Source organism: Diabrotica virgifera, chromosome 4, assembly GCF_917563875.1.
Source record: "Diabrotica virgifera virgifera chromosome 4, PGI_DIABVI_V3a".
In the NCBI taxonomy this organism is placed as follows: Eukaryota; Metazoa; Arthropoda; class Insecta; order Coleoptera; family Chrysomelidae; genus Diabrotica; species Diabrotica virgifera.
The window spans coordinates 152,773,708-152,795,686 of record NC_065446.1 but is presented as its reverse complement, the minus strand read 5'-3'; the positions used below and the strand labels follow the sequence as shown (position 1 = coordinate 152,795,686).

Below are 21,979 nucleotides of genomic sequence, written 5' to 3'. Positions count from 1 at the left end.
CTCCAGGGTAGAAGCGCAAGTTAGCACCATATTATTTTTGTTTCTTGCGGTATCCTCTAACTACTCCTCAATTCTCATGAAAATCGATAGAGGTTCAACGAAATCGCAGCTGAAAATTTCAGTGACTACATTATTAATACATAACGAATACAAATATACAGTGCGTCCATAAAGTAACGCATAAATTCATTATTTCGTAAACCGGCGACTTTAAAGAAAAATCCCGAGACAGGTCGATTTTTATTTTTAATTTCCGATTCTCTGGCGTATACATCATACTAGTGACGTCATCCATCTGGGCGTGATGACGTAATAGTTGATTTTTTTTTAAATGAGAATAGGGGTCATGTGATAGCTTATTTGAAAGGGTATTCAATTATCTATTCCCTAATATAAACATTAACATAATTATTTATACAAGGTGTTAAAAAAAAGCATTCTTTTAATTAAAATAATTGAAACAAAAAGAAGAATGTATGTAATTTATCTAATTCAAAATACGTTTTAACGTTGTCAGAAAACGGGAAAAAAATTTATTTGACAAATAAATATTGTTTTTCGCTTAAATTCAATGTTAAAGCTGCCACCCACCTGCCTCTTGCCAGTTTGAACATTTCGTTCAAGCGAAAATCAATGTTTATTTGTCAAATAATTTTCTTTTCTGTTTACTGACAGTAGGAAAACGCATTTTAAATTAAATAAATTACATACATTCTTCTTTTTGCCTCGATTATTTTAATTAAAAAAATATTTTTTTGAATACTCTGTATAAATAATTATGTTAATGTTTACATTAGTGAATAGAGAATTGAATACCCTTGCAAATGAGCTATCACATGACCTCTATTCTCATTTAAAAAATTCATCGATTACGTCATCACGCCCAGATGGATGACGTCACTACTGTGATATATATGCCAAAAAATGAGAAATTAAAAATAAAAATCGACCTGTTTTGGGATTTTTCTTTAAAGTCGCCGGTTTATGAAATAATAAATTTATGCGTTACTTTATGGACGCACGGTATATTAAGGTATACTTACAGTCAATTTAGAAAAAGTACCTGATCCACCAATGATATTACAGTTATTTTTATTAATATCTACTTCCTGGTCTAAAAATAGCACCGTTGTATAACCTGTAATAAATAATGACTTAAAATTCGCTTTTACATAATATTTTACAAAAGATTTTTATTAACGTTTCGACGCCCAAATCGGGTGCCGTTGTCAAAATACAAAATACTACTGTATTTTTCCGTAGTATTTTGTATTTTGACAACGGCACCCGATTTGGGCGTCGAAACGTTAATAAAAATCATTTTTTTAATAATATTGTGGCTTATTTCCCATTATAAATAGTTAAAATTGTAAAAATGCCACAAGAAAATAGCTTCAGAACAATATTTTACAAAAGAGTAACGATGACATTTTTTTTAAAGACACAACATGCACCTACCAAATTAACGAGAAAGCTAATCAAACTATAAACAACTGTCTAAATTAAAATAGTGCAGAGACGATTACAGCAATGTGCAGAATAAGTTTCTTACAATACTATAAAATTGACAAAAAGTATAAAATAGATCAGCATCGTGGCTTTGCGATTTACATCAACGACGGAATCCAATTTTGTTTTTTTGCGAGAAGATAAAAATTAAGCAATTGACGTAATAGCGTTGACTGATAAATATACTGATAAATATCCGTATTTATCAATCAACGGTAATAGCATGACACATGAATAATAAATGGCAAATAAAAACCTTTTATAAGTTCTAATTGCAACGCAGAGAACATAGCAAACTTGGTATTATAATTTTTAAGAGAAAACATAACTTATATATAACATATTTTATTTTATTTTATTTTATTAAATTATATTAGATTATATTATATTATATTTTATTTTATTTTATTTCATTTTATTTTATTTTATTTTATTTTATTTTATTTTATTTTATTTTATTTTATTTTATTTTATTATATTATATTATATTTTATTTTACTTTATTTTATTTTATTTTGTTTTATTTTATTTTATTTTATTCTATTTTATTTTATTTTATTGTATTTTATTTTATTTTATTTTATTTCATTTTATTTTATTTTTCTTTAAAATTAGTATAACTGCGTAGCTGAAAAAAAAACAATATTCCTCATGGCTTAACGTCCACATGCTTAAAGCAGAACCATGAAAGCAAAATCTAATAAGAGACTAATAAAATAGAAAACGAAATATTGAATATATAATACACACAAGAAATTAAAGAAAAAACATGTAAAGCATTTGGAGAAGTTGAGTTAATATTGATTCGTGGGATAGGAGAATGAATATAATTGATAAACTTTAAACTGTGATATATTTAAATACTAATGATGTAAATGATTCCAATAAGAAAGACGTAATTGGACTACGAAAGTCCTAGATTTTATATACCGATTAGAACCGGATATGATATTATAAAAACCAAAATTATACATTATTTGTCCTTTAAACGGTACAACTCTACAACCCGAATACCTCTGTCAAATTTTTCATCTTTAATACCATCGTTGGGTTATAAGCTTTCATTGGACACCTCATTTGTCATTCTATCTTTATAGCCCGATCAAATAAAATTACAATACATGTAAATCAAAATTTAATTTCGTTCAGGTTGGAATAATTTTTTTAAGTTTAGGTCAAAACAAAAGATATTTCTTTCAAGAAAGTAACATTTTAAGTATATTCATATGAGGGAATCATTGTTTAAATAAATAAAAATGGGCAATTTTTGCACAAAATTTACTTTTTGAACTGCTGCGGTAATTCATCTTTTTATGAAAATTTTTAAGATTTTTTTCTACCTAACTGAAAAAACAGACTTTTATAAGGCATACAAAATTAAATTTGACCCTTAATTTATTTAAATAATTGTAAGTCAAAATTAAAATACAACTTTTTCAAAAAAATATTATTTTCATTATAAATTATTTCATTTTGCAGAAAAACTTGCATTGCAGTACCATTATAAAGCAAAAAAAATTGGTTGAAAAATATTTAGTAGTTTATGAGATATCTAATTTGTTTACTAAGTATTACCATTTTTTCAATTGCAAACACGCGGTTATTGCCAGTAGTGTATACAATTTTTAAGGTCTCGTTTTTTTACCTTTATGTATATTTTGGGTAAATGTATTGAGAAATCAAAATTTCAATTAAACTCTGCTCCAATATGGCGTTTGAAAATTGTTGAAATTTGGTTAAAATTTGATATTTTAATGACATCGCACTGTGGTTCCAAATTCCGAAAGGTGGTCATGAACCTTTAAAAGCGTATTTGTTCATACACTTCGAAATTACTTTCGCACTTCAGGGCTTTTGGCATCGCTGATTACAAATCTGACCATATTTTTTTGAAAAATAAATGGTGATCCAATAAGGCCGAAATAAATTTGAGAATTTTATTTTAAATTCATATTTTTTTGAAATTTTATATAATAAGGAAATTTTGAAATTGCTGAATGCTAACACATTTTCTTTTTAAAGTAAAATAGAGGCCTATAGAATCAAAACCTGTTAGATCCATGTTTTGAAATTTTGTCGGGAGGCTAAAAAACATTAAAAATAAAAATTTTCCAAAAGGTATCCGATATTTCTCAATCAAAGGGGTATTAATAAATATCATAAAATGGTTCACTAATTTGTAATTTTTCTGCATGCGCCTTACATCTTCAGAAACTTGTACTTTTGGTTTGGATTTAGAAGAACGAAACATTTAGGGTTTAGCAGGTTTTGATTCTGATGATCTCAATATTTAAAACCTATTACATAGGTATAACCCATATATACGCAACAATCGCCAGAATCATGTAATATGCGTCATTTCACACCTTTATATTCAAACAACTGCCAGCAATACATAGGCCTAAACCAATGTGATTCTGTATCTTCTTACTGTAAGTTGTGAGGTCAATAAACATTAATCGCAGAACTATGCAGAATTATTTATTTTTTGAATATATTTTTACGAAATTTTGATTATTTGAAGTATATTTTTTCTGTTTATTTATTAACAAATGTTATGCATTTATTGTTATCAAATCTTTAGTCAAGTTTTACCTTAAATTAGTACATAACTTGAAAAAGAAGAATGAGCTTTACAGCAATAAAAGTGATAAACTACAAAAGATTTGACAGGGTTTTCAATATACGCGTTCTTTTTGACTTGCACTGCCGGCCAAAATTAGGTCGTACATGGTTCACTTACCCCAGAGTATGAATAAGAATTCTGTCTATTACAACTCTACGTTAGTATGAGAAAACAACTGTAAACATTAAAATCCCTAAATAGGGACTTTTTATTTTACCTCGTGACCATGTTTTCAGCAGTTGAATCCACTGTGCATAGCCGGGATTAAATAATTTTGAAAAGCTGTTTTGATATTCGTGTTCCTGGTAATTGTCCACACATTTACAAAAAAAAAAGTATTTCTAGGACCACTTTTGCCGAGATAGCTTTTGCTATCTCGGTAACATTTAAAGTGCGTGAGTACATCTATTAGGGCAGTCAATGAGGGTATTTGGCTCCGAATTCCATCCTACTACATCGATTTACTTGATATTTTCACAGTAAGTAGGAAATAGCTCAAAAATCAGTCTACCATATGCCGATGTGCGTTTTTATCTTGGGGGTGGTTCCCACCCCTTCTCGGAGTGAAAAATGTTTTGGTTAAAATATCCACGGAAGAGGCTAGAAAACCTAATTTTAAGCAAAAACTGTTCTATAATTATTTTTTGAAAACTCAATATTTTTGAGTTATTCGTGGTTGAAAATTTTCATTGAAAAATGAGCTTTTTGGACGGATTTTTGCGACTACATTAAGTACTATGCTTCTAACAAAAAAACTATATAAAATATTTCTGTAGGTTATAAAATAACAAAGAGATTTGTTCCTTTATAAATCTTCTAGTTAAAATACAAAGAGGGATATGGTAGGTAAGAAGACTTTTTTTTTGCTGCATGCTCAAATCGGTGTATTCAACTCGAACTAACAGAGAAACTGTCGATTTTAGGTGTATATTGATACTTATAACTTTTGTAGTTCTTGAAAAGACCTTTAAAATGAGTAATACTAAATGTCGATTATATTCAAACTAAGCGAGATATTCTGCAAAAAGTCTATTAGGTACTTATGTATTTTAAGAAGAAATGAGAACTATATTTAACCCTTTATCCACCAGAATTTAAATACATCGTTTTCCTTCTACAATAGTTTTTATTATAGTGTTATTTCTATGTTCAAAAAGTTGGAATTGATAAAAATGAATGGTTTTTGAAAAAAATAAGATCAAATTATAGAGCGCATTTTTAAAATTTCTAAAAATCTTCTTTTTCCTCCATGTAACTCGAAATAGATAAGAGATACGAAAAAAGATACCACGCAGAAATGTAGGGCTTTTTCAGATACAAATTTCCTTTTTATTTTTCATTATTGTATCTCTTATTATTTTCATGTTACATGAAGGAAAAGGAAGATATTTAGGAAAATTTAAAAATACTCTCTATAATTTAATCTTTTTTTTTCAAAAACCATTCATTTTAAACCCGTCCAACTTTTTGAACGGGGGTTAAAAATCCTTCTCATTTTTTTCTTAAAATACATTAGTTATCAATTTTATTTGCAGCATATCTCGCTTAGTTTAAATATAATTGACCTTTAATGTAGCTCATTAATTTTAAAGGTCTTTTCAAGCACTACAAAAGGTATTAGTAGCATTATACACCTAAAATCTACCGTTTTTATGTTATTTCAAGTTAAATACACCAATTTGAGAATGTACCAAAAAACAAACTATTTTCACCTACCATATTATCTTTTTATATTATAACTAGAAGGTTTATGAAGGCAAGTGTCTCTTTGTTTTTTATTACCTACAAAAATGTTTAATATAGTTTTTTTAGTTAGATGCAAAGTTTTTAAGGTATTCGAAAAAACTTTCGAAAAGGTATTATGTTGCAATGAAAATGGCCAATTTTCAAACACGAATATCTCAAAATGTATTGAGTTTTAAAAAAAAATATGGAACAGTTTTTGCTTAGAATTAGGTGCTCTAGCGAATTCCGTGGTAATTTTAACAAAAAAAATTTCCACCCCTAAGAAGGCGTGGTAACCACCCCCAAGATAAAAGTACACATCGGCATAGGGTAAACTTTGAATTAGGAGATAAGTAGAGGCTATCCCAAAATTTCATTAAAATCCATTCAGTAGGATAGAATTCGGGGGTAATATCCTATTCTTGCTCCCATTGACTGGCGTATATTAACCAATGCCATTTGTAAATATAGTAAAAATTGTTAATAATGGACCAATTTCAATATTTTTTTTTAATTTGGGGTAGCGTATAAAAATAATATTAGCTGCATTACCCATTTTGCAAATAAATATTCATTACTTTGATAAAACAATTTGTTTTCAAAAAATTGTCTTTAATATTGTGATACAATAAAAATTGGCACAAAAGATAACCTTCTTCTTCTTCTTTTTCAAATGTCCATTGCGAACGTTGGCTATTAACATGGCAATTCTGATTTTGCTTGCGGCACTTCTGAATAGTTCGACTGATGTGAGTCCGACCCACTTCCGCAGATTTTAGAGCAACGACTGCCATCTCCTGCCTGGCCCTCGCCTACTGTCTATTTTCCCTTGGACAATCAATATAGTTTCTCTGAACCGCATTTTTGGAATATTTTCCCAGCGGTGCCTTTTGATATTTTGATATCTAGGTCAACAGAAAACTAGAATCGAGTCGCCATTTATTTCACTTATTCCCCGTTAGAGGGCGTTCTAACCTTACTCCGGTATAAATAGTTTTATTGTATACCGAGAACTACGGAAGTTTTGATTTAAATTTGTCTTCTTGCATAGCCTCCTTGACAAAAGGTAGACCTAGAAATAGCGCTATCGGGGGATGGCAGGAGACAGATTTAAATCAAAACTAAACCGTCTATTTTTGTATTTTTTCTTAAATATTTGTTCGGAATAAATATTAAATAGGAGTGGGGATAAGATACACCCCTGCCGGACACCTCTTTTGATCTTCACACTTTCAGTAAGTTCGTTGCTAATTTTTTCTTTTGCTGTTTGACCCCAGTCAAGGTTTGCCACAATCCGAATATCCTTGTCGTCAATACCTGTCTTTTGCAGAATAACTATTAATTGTTCATAATTTACATTGTCAAATGCTTTTCTAAAATCCACAAAGCACAAGTACACATCCATATCAACGTCTCTACACCGCTGTATAAGCACCTGGAGAGCGAAAATTGCCTATCTAGTTCCAAGTGCTTTCCGACGTGGGTGTAAAGGGGTGTAACGGGGTGTAAAGCTAGTTCGCGTCCGTAGTAGAATACTACACATGCACCCTGGGTAACGCTAAATGAACTAGCAACAATAGAACCGCCAGACCTGTTTCTCGAAGATCTCCTGGCGAACACATTGCAATGAACAACACAAAACGATCAAATGTTGGCTCTTGTCAGAGCCAGTTGACAATCGGACCAACGGTTCGAGTATGCCAATTGAACATCGAAGGCATCAGCCGAAGCAAGAGCGAGTATCTTGGCAAGCTCCTGGCAAAGAATAAGGTTGACGTGGTTACCGTTCAAGAAACACATACTGCAGATGACATACAATTAAAAAACCGTGGCCAAATCCCTGGATACACACTAATAGCTTCACTCAACCACGCTCAGTATGGTATCGCGACTTATTGTAGAGCAGACATAAAACATTACAGCACATTTCACTCTAACTCGACACAAGAGATTTTTATACTTGCTGTGAAAGTAGACGAAATAACTATAGTCAATATATACAAACCACCAAACGCTGGATGGCCACCAAACGTACTTCCCACGTTTTCTCACCCGACAATATACACTGGAGACTTTAACAGCCACCATACTACATGGGGATATAACCAATGTAACCAACAAGGAGAACAAATCGCCGAATGGGCTTAGTTTCATCATCTCAGACTTTTATACGATGCAAAACAGAAACCCACCTTCCATTCTGCAAGATGGAAAAAGGGCAACAATCCCGTTTGGATGTCTGGGTTAGGCCATTTTTTGGACCAATTATACTATACTACCTCCGTAACTTTGGAACCGTTCATTTTAAAAAGGTTATGCATAGGGCCTTTTTTATTTCAAATTTAATGTAGAACATTTTTGTATAGAAGGTTGTTCATGCTAAACCGCTTAGTTTTAGAAATATTGACGAAAAACTTAAAAAAACTACGAATTTGCAGATTTCTCCCCCTCTCCCCCCCCCCAAACCCGACGCTCAAAATGGTGTGACTTTTTTCTGAACATTATGTTGACCATATAGAATAATTTGGTGTTGGAGGATAACTTTCACTTTGGATGTCTGGGTTTGGGTCTAACTACCATACTAAATGCAGTTACCGAAAATATACAAAAAAGCAAAAAAAAAGACCTTAAAAATTTGTATACTCTCTCAGCAATAACCGCGTTTTTGCAATTGAAGAAATGGTAATATTTAATAAACAAATTAAAAATGTTAAAAACAACTTGATATATTTCGACCAATTTTTTGGTACCATAACGCAAATTTTCTGCAAAATAAAATGCTCTATAGTGCTTATTTATTATTTAAATAATATTTTTTTGCAAATTTGTTTTACAATCTGGATTTACAATTGTTTAAATAAATTAAGGGTGAAATAAAATTAAGCAAATCTTATATGAAAAACTGTTTGTCTTCAGCTTTGGAGAAAAACATAATAAGGACCTTCACAAAAACCTGAATTACCGCAGCAGCTAAAAAGTAAGTTTTGTAGAAAAATTACCCATTTTTAATTATTGAAACAATGATCCTTTCATATGGATCTTATACTTCCTTAAAAATATTTTTTTTACCTAAACATTGATAGCACATTTATTCCAAAACCGGTACGGAATTATATTTTGATTTTAATTTAATTTACTGAGCTATTATTAATAAGTTATACAGTGATGAGCGCCCTAATAATCGGCAAAATAGCTCAAAAGATGAAAAACATAATACATTGCGCAACAAAGAGAGATGAAACTAGTGAAGGTGGAAATTATCGTTATAAACGTATAAATAATTAACATTGCATTACATAGTTTCCCACCTTTAGACGTCTGTGACAGGAGTATTTTATATAATTCTACTGTCACAGTGACAGTTGTCATACTTTTCTGATAGTCTAAAGGTGGGGAACTATGTAATGTAATGTCAATTTATACGTTTATAATGATAATTTCCACCTCCACTAGCTTCATCTCTTTTTATTTCGCAATGTATTATGTTTTACATCTTTTGAGCTATTTTGCCGGTTATTAGCACGCTCATCACACTATACGCGGACGAATGGACAAACGGACAGTCATGAAACCGGAAGTATATATTATTTGTTCTCGTCTTGCTAAGGCGCGTCGAATAATACATCCTTAGTACTATTCTGGCGACTTTAAAACAGCACTTCCGGTCAAATTTCTAAAACCGGAAGCCCTATTTAGGTCAAATTTCTCACATTCAATGCTATCCATGAGTTATAGCTTTTAATTGACACCTCATTTGTCACTATATCTGGCATAATGACGGAAGAGTTGTGTTTAGGGACGGACAGACGGACGGACAGACAGACGGACGGACGGACAGACGGACGGACGGACAGACGGACGTATTTAGTTCAACGTTTCACATTTTTTCAAAGCAATAATGATTAAATCGATGAATACACCATTTATTAATATTTTATGAATTTCAAGTTTATTTCAGTTATTTTTATTTCAACTTCTACAACTCTCTTATACTGCGTTTGAAAATTATTAAGGGTGTAGGCGCAAAATGTCTCCTGTCAAAATGTTCAATTGTTTTAAATGTATTCATTTTTATTCGAATCCTCAGAAAACTAATAACCATTTTTGAAAAATTTAACTGGAGAATAAATGATTAGGTTATTACCAGCGTAGAAAGTCCCTGAAAACTTTTATGTTTGTTTTAGTAAGTGGTTGAAACCAACAGGGTTGAAAAAAAGAGAAAATTTAGTGTGATTTTTAATTTTAAATATCTCATTAAAAAGCTTTTGTTTATTCTAAGGAACTTTCTACCCTCGGTAATAATATAGACTTTCATTTTGCTTACAAATTTTTCAAAAATACTTCTTAGTTTTCTTAGGATTCGAAAAAAATGAATACATTTAAAACACATCGAACATTTTGACAAGCGACATTTTACGCTTATGCCCCTAAATAGCACAGTTGATATGACACAGTTCCATTTTATGTTGCATTGTATTCGCAGTTTTTCAGAGTGGTCACATTTTGATGCATTTCCAAATCAGATACCTATAGGACATTTTTAGTATTTATAGTTATAATTATATTATCCGCGATTTTCATTATACGCGGCAGCCAATCCAAGGAATAAACGAAAGTGGACTGTATCTTCAAATACTGCAAACATTCATTAGGGTAACATTTTTCCTTTTTTCTTCGATATGTAATTGAACTTTAAACTCTAGATAGCTGGTGCTAATAGTCCTAGCTGTCAATATATATTAAATCGGTTTTATAGCTTTCTACGCCTTTCCATTCCTAATCGCCACCCATTTCTCTTGTGGCAGTCTTCCTCTCTTAAATTTCTTTCCGACATCGCCTTGGTGATGCTCTTTATCGGTGTAGTTACTGGTCTTAGTCGTTTTCGTTTTTCTGTGGGGATCCATTCTAACACTTTTTTGGGGATTCTTTCCTCCATTCGTCTTAAGTGTCCGTACCATACTGGCTGTTGTTTTTTTATGTCATCTATGATTGTTCTTTCTATTTCCATTTCTTGTCTATTGTCGTCGTTTCTTATGTGTTCTATTCTAGATTTTCTTGTTGACCTTCTCCAAAAATCCATCTCAGTGTCTAGTAATTTATCTTTGTACTTTTTGGTTAATTGCCAGACTTCAGCTTGATAGGTTAATACTAATTTTAATATTGTGTTTTAAATTCGTTCTTTCTTTTCTGTTCTTATATTTTTTTGCCACAGTACCGAATTCAGTTCTCCTATCACCTTTTTTCCCTTTGCTATTCTTTCTTTAATATTTTCTTCGTTTCATCCTGTACTAGTCAATTTTATTACCAAATGTTTGTATTCATTGCAGCTTGTAATTGTCTTCTGTTCCAGGTTCAGGTTCTCCGTTTCTTCCCTTCCTACGCATAGATATTCAGACCAGGGCGGATTTGTTAAAAAACGTCTATTTTTGGATGTGCGAGGTGGCATTCGGATTTTTGCAGATAAAGTTAGGTGGCAGCTCCAATAATAATAATCGACGTATGCTCCTTCTCAAATATGCCGGGAACATTAATAAAAAATTTTAAATATATAAAAATTTCGAAAAACATCGATTTTTTTCTACTTTCTTTGCTTATAACATTAAAACGGTTCATTTTGGAAAAAAGTCGTAAAAAATAAAATAAAGATAACTGAATTTTGTATCATATTCGTGCAGTTAAAAATGTCTTAAGTTATTAACCTTTCTGCAAAATAGCAATAAATACAAAATAAGGGGCAAAATAGGCATGTTTTTATTCAATATTCTTTAACTACTTTGGTTGCACTTATAACCTTCATAATTCGTTTTGAAAATTCTTACAACATACTTAAATCGTCCACCAAATTTCATTAAAATCGACCTATATATACTAATAGATTTTGCATAAGAATTTTGCAACCTAATTTTTTTTAAAGTAAAAATTTTTAAAAATTTTCTGAACAAAAAGTAGACGGTTCAGAAGTTTGCTAATCTTTTTACATATAAAGAGGCGTTCTATAGTATTTTTACTACAAAATCAAGATTACCTAGGTCAAAATTTCTGACGTCAGAGCACTGCCAAATCATTAGAATGTGACTTTTCATCATGGCCACGTTAATGTCATTACTTGTAAGATATTGTCTTGATTTTTGTTTACTGTACAAATAATATCTCTAATTCTTTATTCTAATTAATGGTGTCAATCTGATTTCATTTCATGCCGAAATATATTAATAATACGCCGAAATATTTGTAATGTTAATTAACGTAAAGAAACATCAACTTTAAAATTGACATTTCTCAAAGTGTCAACATGGTATTATAGTAAGAAAAACGTAATCGTGATTAAATTAAGAATTTTAGAATTATTTTAATTAAATAACCAAAAACATTTTTTATTATTAATGATATAAATTTTATGAAACAATCCTTAAATTAAATAGGTACTCCAGAAAATAATAATTTTATTTAAATATATTAGACGATCGTACGCTACCGATGACAGTTCTGTGTTGCTACAATTTTACTTCATATCATCACATATCGTAGACAATTTGATTTGATTTGATTCAAAATATAGCTTTAAATCATTGTACTGTTTTTATAAATACCTACATATTAAATATAGCTTAATTTAAAAACTATTGTAATTATTGTTATGTACCTATTCGCGGTGTGCAAGTACTTGGAAGGGAAACGAGAAACGACCGTGCGCGAGTAACGGAGAAATATTGCAACTATCTTAAATAATTCATATTGTCAATTGAAATTGTCAAATTGACGTATATTTCATACCTTCTGTCATTGAAGCAGAAAAATTATATATTGCTCCACAATATCGATATTATATGCAATTATTATATAAAGGTAAATTTAATTAATTGTATTTTGCTTGCAGTACTGCATTTTAATAACTAATTTTATTTACTACATACAATTGTTTACGTTTGCATAACATAACCTGCATCTTAATTTTTCTTATTATTTTTTTGGACTATGGCCTTGACAATTATCCAGTAATCAGGACTAATATAATTGGCCAATATAATTAAAAGTGCGAATAAAAGTACAGAGCGTAGAAATAGGGTTCGCTTTGCCGAACTTGCACGGTCCCAATACTATTGTGTTTGTGTTTGTATTGAGAAACATGAGAAACATCAAAATGCTTCTTTAATAGATTATTTTGAACAGGAACTAAATAATGGGATTCCCCTTTACCATTAACTGGGGAAGTAAGTTAAAGAATTTAGATTTCTTAGATTAGGTTTATTAGAAATAAGATGATTATTATTCGATTTAAAGATCAGAAAGTTTTCTTATGAATTTTAGGGTTTGTAGTACTTACATACTTAGTTTTAAAAATATTAAATATAAATCTATTTTAATGATTATACCTACACTATGATAATATTTTTGTTAATTAATATAGTTCGGAAAGTAATGAAAAAGAATCGACACCATTAATTAGAACAAATAATTACAGATATTATTTTTATAGTAAAAAAACATAGAAAAGTATCTCTGACATCTCTGGCGAGCGTGAATAAGCAGATATGTCACGATAAGTAAATTTTTCAGGAGAGCAGATAATAGGTTTTCGGACTTCTAGTAAATCCGGTAATAGATATATTCTTTTTTATTACTTTCTGCTAGATAATAATAATTATTATACTGAGGTTTATTATACACAATTTTGTTAAAATTTATAGCTTGATGATTTTGAGTGACTTATCTGGTTAAGCACACTTTCGGTTTACGTGTTTAACAACATAATTTCAGTTATCTGGTTGAGGTCTTGGGATAAAAAATATTTTGTTACCAAAAACAATGTGCAAATTTATTAAAAAAAATTAATTACAAAGAATCTATTTGTATTAATCCTGCTTATCTGGATTTACTTCCAGGAGGTCCGGATCAGTATCTGGAACATCGGATACTTTTAGGTTTTGGTAAAATGGATGAAATTCCTTGTCAACTAAATGAAGCAGTCCTAACAAATGTTTCTTTTTCTTTTCATTTATGGGTACAGGTCCTGAGTGAAGTTTTTCCACCTTCAGATTTGTTGACTTTCTTCCACGACGCTGAAAGTTTATTGGTGTGAAATTTTCCTCATTCCTTAACGTTTCTTTGTATTGGATGAGTCCGTCGTGTTCTTGGTCATAGCGTAACCATTGTAAATTTTTCCACAAAAACCGTCCTCCGATTTCAGAAACTTTTTTTGTACTAGAGGACCTTTTAGGAGGGCGGCAAAATCAAAAACTTATCGGTCTCCATAATGTGGACAGTAAATGGATTTGTTTTTCTACAACTTCTTATAAGCTGCACCCAATCATAAAGATGGCTAATTTTCATAGTTGTTCGCTTCTTTTCCTTCTCAATAGTGGCATGATCCACAATGCGTATGTCCACTCACCAAGAACTTGTGGTCTATTGATTCGATGGTCGTTTTTTCTTTCAACACTTTTATAAACATTGCAGCAACATGGCTGTTTTTGTTTTGGCCCCCACAAGTGTCTGAATAGAAGCAAACTTTCTTGGTTTCCGACGGAAGACTTATAATGTGTTTGTATAAACATGACGCCATTTGGTTACCACCCCTTCCAGAAACAGATTCGTCCCAGACGTAGCACGTGGACTCGTTGGTCGCTAAGTTATGGACAGTTAAATTAAAGGTCCACAACTTTCGCTTATAAAATGCAATTGACGATTTTAAATATGGGGTTGGTAAGCACTGCTGCAAATCAAATGCAAATAGAGCTGTATCAGGGGACTCTTTAGCAATTTGTTTGTCTCTTGCTTTAGCGCCGTAAGCATCTTCTGCTGCCGTATGATGAATGGTTTGCTCCAACAGTAGGGTCTCTTTTTCTTCTTCGGGTGCATAAGCAAGTTTTATTTTTAGGAGGTCGCAATTATAACACGTATCTTTTTGGGGTTTTATAAAGGCCAAGTTAAGTTTGTGAAACTGTTGGGAATAAATTGTTTTGGATACGCATTTATCTCTGTCCTCTTTATAAAGTTCAAACATTTTTGTCAGGGACAAATCTGACTGTAAATATTTCTTCGATGATGTTTGCCTGCAGTAATGGCTTTCGTATGCCGGGAAGCTGTTAATGTGTCGTAGAACCAGTGGCGGCTCGTCAGAGGAGGCAAGGGAGGCTCAGCCCCCCATAAATTTTTTACACACTCTATACTGTTTTGTTTATCATGAATCGCGAAAACAACAATTACTCTCACTATTATACAACGTGTAAATTCCATATTATCACTAATTATCCATACGTACGGAGCATTAGCATTAGAACGCATGATCGCGTCTCAGTTTTATTACATATTATTGTAGGCAGGACCCTGGGTTATCCCGAGATGCACGAACGGAGCCGAGAAGCCCAGCTTTCTCCGTTGCTAATGCTCCGTGCAGCGCAGCAGGCGTTTAAGGAGACCCGGTCTCCTAACAGTGGTATCTACGGCGCCATCACACGTTGCCCGGAGATATACCAAGGGAGGCAGTGTAGCTTCTCAGCTCCGTTGGGTGGTTGGGTACGTCTCGGGACAACGAATTTTAGGGTCCTGACTAAATATAATGAAAAATCTAAAAGTGCGAATTTTGTTATGAAATTTGGTATGTGGGGTTATAATAATATTTGGAACAACTTGCTCAAATAACTTTTTCCGGTATCTCTAACTCAAAGCAAAATATCGGTAATTTATCGTGTTTTTGAATTCGCAGTAGGCCGCGTTTAGAATTAAAAAAATTCAGTTGAGTATCTTAAAAATTTGAAGCTTCATTATGTATGGACTGCAAGACTTCAAATCTGTATTTATTTTGATATGCATAGGTATCTATTTACAAATAGATGGAATTGTTAACAAATAAACGACACAAACTTTGGTATTAAACTTTTACTATTAGACCAACTATTTTTAAAATGATGATATCATGAAATTATGAATTAGGATGATATTATGAAATGTAAATAAAAAATGGTCAAAAGATGGGGCCTTAAATTACATTTTTTGGCGCATTTTTTTGCTAGTGCAAATTTGTCTAGATATTTTACAGTTAGGTATAGCCTCCCCTATTGTAAAAATCACGAGCCGCCACTGCGTAGAACATCGTTAAAGTTGGATTTATAGTTTGACGTAGCGTAGACGTAGACGTAACGTAGACGCACTGGAAAAGTTCAACACCGAGTTTTGTGTACTCGTGTTTATAAATGAACGCAAGCGCCTGACGGAACATAAGAGAAACGTAACGTAACGGAAGAGATGACCAACTTTCATCTTTTACAGTGCGTTTCTTCCGTCTGGCCAATCATAAGGCAGAATTTTGTTCTGTCACTCAAAGTGGACCCGCCCCGCCCCCTCAAACCTTGTGTTGTGTAAAAAGTTGATTGTCAACATATTCGAATTTTGTTAATACAATGGATGTTAAGTTATTAATTTAATAAAAATATATCATAGAGTCATTTCAATATTTCAGATAAATATGAGTTGTTTATTAGCCTAATTCTTGGTTATCCACACATATTATACGATAGGTAAATCCAATAAACATTTAAAGACCAGGAAATGAAACAAAATAGTTGGAAATCCCACGGCATGCGGCACCAAAGAGCATACTTTCGTTTATTTCCTAATCCATGTAACACACAAAACAGATAAATATTATAATAAATAATAGTATAAGTATAAATAAATAAACACAAAGTTGTTTACTGTTCGTATAATTTATAGGCTATGTTGTTGAATTAGAATTAAGTCATTGTTTACTCTTTCTACTCATGCGCAAAAATTCCGCTACGTCGATCTATAAATTGACATAATATTTTCTTCCGTCTCCAGTCCGTTTCTTACGTCTACGTTGCGTCTACGTCTACGCTACGTCAAACTATAAATCCAACTTAAGCATTTCTTGAGACCATTTATTTTTGGGTTCGGATCGTCCTCGTTGATCGTCCTTGAGGATTCCAGAGACTACATTTTGTCTATTTACTATTATTTGGTTGATGAAGGCGTTTGTTTCCCCAAAAGTACTAACAAAACATTTTTTGCATATTGCTTCTCTTTTTCCACTAATGCTCAACTCATATCGGCAAGTATACTGCCTAAACTTTTCTAATGTACGTTCTTCTGTTGTGGATTTCTTTTCCAAAATACTTATTAAGGACGACAAGTAATTGGATCTTTTATCTCGTTCCCCTTTTTTCCAATATTCTTCGAAAACCGTTTGTCGTACCTGTTGGGAACCTTTTTTCACATTTCATGCGGCAATCAGTAAGTGGATTTTGCATTCTTGATTTAACAGTTTTACCCTTCTCCGTAACATATTCTTGCCCAGTATTTCTTTGTTTCTTTGCTAAAGCTCTCTCCCTTCTAGTTCGACCAGTTTTTTTCGTCTCTACTTTTGTGAGTTCTCCCTTTTTAATTTTTCTCTTGATTTAGACCGGTCAAGTCTTTTTAAATTTTCTTAATAACAGGCTCTGTGATTTCGTCTTCACTACTTGTAGTATCATTTTTTTCTGGAACGAGATCACGATCTTTTACGCTGTCATCTTCAGAAAAATCCATGTCATGTCAGTGACTCTCTTTGATGACACAAATTTAACATACGTAATGTACGACTACCCATTATTAGAACTCAAGTATTATTTACTATTACTGATAATAATAAAAAGGCTTTTACATACACACGAACTCTAACCGCAAAATCTTACGTTCAAATGCTTAAACAAAAAACACTTTCTGCTATAACAATTATTATTGCCAGGTGGACAGTAGGATATGTTGACATATTATTCGGCACGATTTGAAATAAAATCTGTGAATAACCAGATCAGTAAAGTTATCTGCTTATTCCTGAAGTCGTTCAAGCGACATTAGAAAAATAACTAGACTTATTTCAGAAGGCTGCCAAAAATGTGACATGTTTGTTTATTCACATGGGAATAAAATACGAAAATATTATGGATGTGAACTTATTTGCTTATTAACGCCAAGAAGAAACCAAATAGAAATATTAAATCGACTTATCTCATTTTCGTAAAATTCGAGACTTATCTGCTTATTCACGCTCGCCAGAGAACTAATGACATAAACGTGGCCATGATGAAAAGTCACATTCTAATGTGGTGACAGTGCTCTTACGTCAGAAATTTTGACCTTGTAATCTTGCTATTGTAGTAAAATGACTATACCTATCTAATACACTTTACAGAACTAAAATTGGATTATTTAAGCGGCCTCAACACTGTTTTAAACTTATAATAGTTATTTATGAAACAGTTCGGGAAGTGTGCTTTTTGCGAACGCACGCGATGTTTAGAGCACGAGCAACAGCGGTGCGAGTGCTATACATCGCGTAAGTTCGCAAAAAGTACTTTACGCACCGTTTCATACAGTATTTTATCTACGATAAACAAATAAAAAAAACTGTAACCCTTCGTCAATGGAATTAATTCATTTCTATTCTACAATTTTTAGAACTTTGACATTTAAAAATTCTAACTTCTTTCAAACCACAAAACTGTCAAAAGTTTTGTTGTAATTTATTGCTCATATATGGCATCACCATGACAACGCGAAAGTTAAGAATATTTGATTATATGAAAGTGTGTCAAAAACAGTGTCAAATACAGTGAGGACGTTTCAGTTGGAATAAATTTATTTTTCAGGTATTTATCAAATAAACATTTTTTCCGTTTTAGGACAACAGTAAAATGTATTTCGAATTAAATAAATTATATACTTTCTTCTTTTTGTCTCAATTAATTAAAAAAAAATTGGGCACCCTGTATAATTAATTATGCTAATGTCTATATCAATTAATAGAGAATTTGACAACCTTTCGAATAAGCTAGCACACGACCCCTATTCTCATTTTAAAAAATCATCGATTACGTCATCACACCCAGATGGAGGACGTCACTAGTATAATATATATACCAAAAAATTATGATTTAAATATAAAAATCGAATTTTTCGGCATTTATCTCCAGAGTCGCCCATTCTCGAGAAAATGAATTTATTTCAACTCAAACGTCCTCAGTATATTAATTTGTTTATAAGCCAAAAAATTGTTTATAACTTTAAAACCTTTATTTAGATATAAATATATTTTCAATATATTTTTACTGACGGCTCCAAAATTCAAAATAAAACCGGAAGTGCAATATATCACTGGAATTCTGAATACAAAGAGTCATGCCGATTGCCTAATGAAGCTTCAATATAATAATATACTGCCGAATTATCAGCTTTATTACTTGCGTTAAAATATATAGCCTCTGTTGGTATGGACATTTATATCATTTTCACCGATTGTAGAAGTATTGTGGACAAACTCACTTCTCTCCAATCGACAAAAAATCTAAACCATATTGAGATAGAAATTAAGAGTCTATATTATGATATTACTTCCTCGGGCAGTTCAATTATTATTTGTTGGGTTAGAGGACATTCTGGAATATTTGGAAATGAAGAAGTCGACAAATTGGCTAAATCTGCAGCTTTAACCAAACGAAACATAAACAACATACTTCTACCAGTTACCGATATAGATAATATCAGTAAAAACCATTGCAAACAAAATTGGCCAAAGTATATATTATAACCAAAGTACAACGGGAATAAATTTTAGAAATTGCCAACCACTAATTCCCAATGAGAGATGGTTTAAACAAGAATCAAATACGCGAATTTATAAAAACAATAAACAGAATGAGGTCAAATCACGCACTAACCCCAGCATACAAACACAGCATAGGTATCAGTGATAACCCATATTGCGCCTGTGGTGGAATGGGAGATCTACAGCACCTCATATTGGAGTGTGGACAGTACAGGCAAAATATTAAAGCAATGTATGAAAAGTTAATTAATCTAAATTGTCCTTTACCTGTCAATTTAAACGAAATTCTTTTTCCAAAAAATAAGTAGACGTTACAATATCTTTACGAATATGTAACGTCTTGTAAATTTAAATTTTAAATAGGCTTAGATAATAAAATTAACATTTGTAAAAATACCACACAAAATTGAAAAATGTATCCATTAATATATTATAACACCCTGTAAATTTAGAGAATAAGTAGGCTTAGATATAAACTTAAAATTGTTATTGTAATACCATACAAAAAAAAACAAATAGTCTGGCTAATTAGCTATGTCAAAGCCATTAATAAAAAAAAAAACTTTAAAACCGTGCTGAGGCCGCTTAAATAATCCGATTTTAATTCTGTAAAGATAGGTAGAGCGCCTATTGATATGTAAAAAAAATAGCAAACTTCTAAATGGTTAAAACTAAAACTTTTTTTCAGACAATTTTTAAAAAATTTGAACTTTTTTAAAAAAATTCAGATTGCAACATTATTATGCAAAATATTTTATGTCGATTTTAATGAAATTTGGTATACAGATTAAGTATGTTGTAAGAATTTTCTAAGCGACTTACGAAGGTTTTAAGTGCAACCAATGTGGTTGAAAAACATTAAAAAAGAACAGGCTTGTTTTGCCCCCTTATTTTGTATTTATTGCTATTTTTCAGAACGGGTAATAATTTAAGACATTCCAAACTAGTCGCATATCATACAGAATTCCATTATCTTCATTTTATTTCAGTACGACTTTGTTCCAGAATGAATCGTTTTAAAGTTATAAGCAATGAAAATTGAAAAAAATTGATGTTTTTGGAAATTTTTAAATATTGTAATTTTTTTATTCATGTTCCGGGCATATTTCAGAAGGAGCAGAAGTCAATTACATAATTACTGAAGTGGTCACCTAATTTTATCTGCAAAAATCCGAATGCCACCTGTCACATCCACCTCAAAACCGATCCGCCCTGGTCTAATTGTGTTTTTTGATATTCACCTCCAGACCCCATTTTCTATATTCCTCTGCCATTAATGTCCCAGCTGTCATCAATGTTTAATTAATAATTTTCAACTTTTTATAATGTTTTTACTATAAAAATTTACAAATAGTTTGAAATTCCAGCAATATTTTTATTTATATACTAGTTCGAAAACAAAGTATGTATAAAAATAAGCTATTAAAACAAAAAATCGAAAGAACACTCAAGAAGCAACGTAAGTTATATACGTACCTGCCAGAATAATTAAAACTTCGAAAATAGACATGATCACTTTCTCATATATATCACTCGTTTGGGTATTAAATATTTAAGTAATATTAATGTTTCACTTTAAACTTGCTATAAAAATGTTGTTGCTTTGACCTTTTAATCAGTTATTATTGGGAATTTTTATAAACTGATACAGCGTGTACTACTTAGTTATCCATTATGGTAGGGGAACAAAGTATGCTAAATGTGCAGTAACTCGAGCGCTTTGGGGATCTATTGGGTTGAGAAGAGTAGGTCCTAATATCAAAAAAAAAGTTAAGTACAGTTTTCTGTTTTAGTTGGGACATTCCATTTTTAAATTAAATTTTCCATTTCCAACAAACGTTTTTTTAGATCATAGCGCCATCTTTCCATAATTCGAAAAAATGTTTCGAATAAAAGTTATTTATTTTTACGAAAGGAATCCAAATCTGCAATAAAAAATGTGAAAATAACAATTAAGTTATAATCTTACGTTAAAGTAAATAATAAAATTAATAAATGTAATAAAACAAATACTTATAGTAAAGAATAAAAACAAATCTGAAGTGTCAAGAGTGCAACTATCAAATAATGTTACCAATTTATGCCAAAATGTCATCTTTGTTCAATTGCAGTTAGACTGTAATCCGAATAAGTGTGCTTTATAAAAACGCTTTATATTCCACTTATACAAGTTAAATGAAACAAGTTTTCTTAAATTTACATTAATAGAAATCTTCCAACATTATTTCTACGCATATATAATAAAATATGTCTAGTGGCTGTAATTCCAGTGTATTCGGTAAAACGATTCTAAATAGAAACAGACCTACCACTTAAATATTTCGTGTTGGTATCACATGATGTTACGTGCTATGACGTGGATGACGTGCAACGGTAACTATATTGTACGGACAGTACGTAGTTTTAATAAAACTATTTTTTCTAAAGGTAGTAAAAGTGATACTGCTTCACAGCCGAGTGAGTTTAATGACTGCGAGAACGATCCAAACTATTCAGAGAGTAGCTTGTCTTCA

The 21,979-nt window shown here is 31.4% G+C and overlaps 1 protein-coding gene across 1 annotated transcript in view; it reads right to left on the bottom strand.

Annotated features, from left to right (window-relative positions):
* Positions 1 to 21,979, bottom strand: part of LOC114333978 (uncharacterized) — a 92,944-nt gene that overhangs the window by 59,665 nt on the left and 11,300 nt on the right. Inside the window, exons 2-3 of the mRNA XM_050648430.1 lie at positions 20,943 to 21,391; positions 1,044 to 1,138 (exon numbers count right to left, since the gene is read on the bottom strand). Coding sequence (XP_050504387.1) covers positions 1,044 to 1,138; positions 20,943 to 20,976 — 129 coding nt within the window. The 5' untranslated portion in view covers positions 20,977 to 21,391. The remainder of the gene's footprint in view (positions 1 to 1,043; positions 1,139 to 20,942; positions 21,392 to 21,979) is intronic.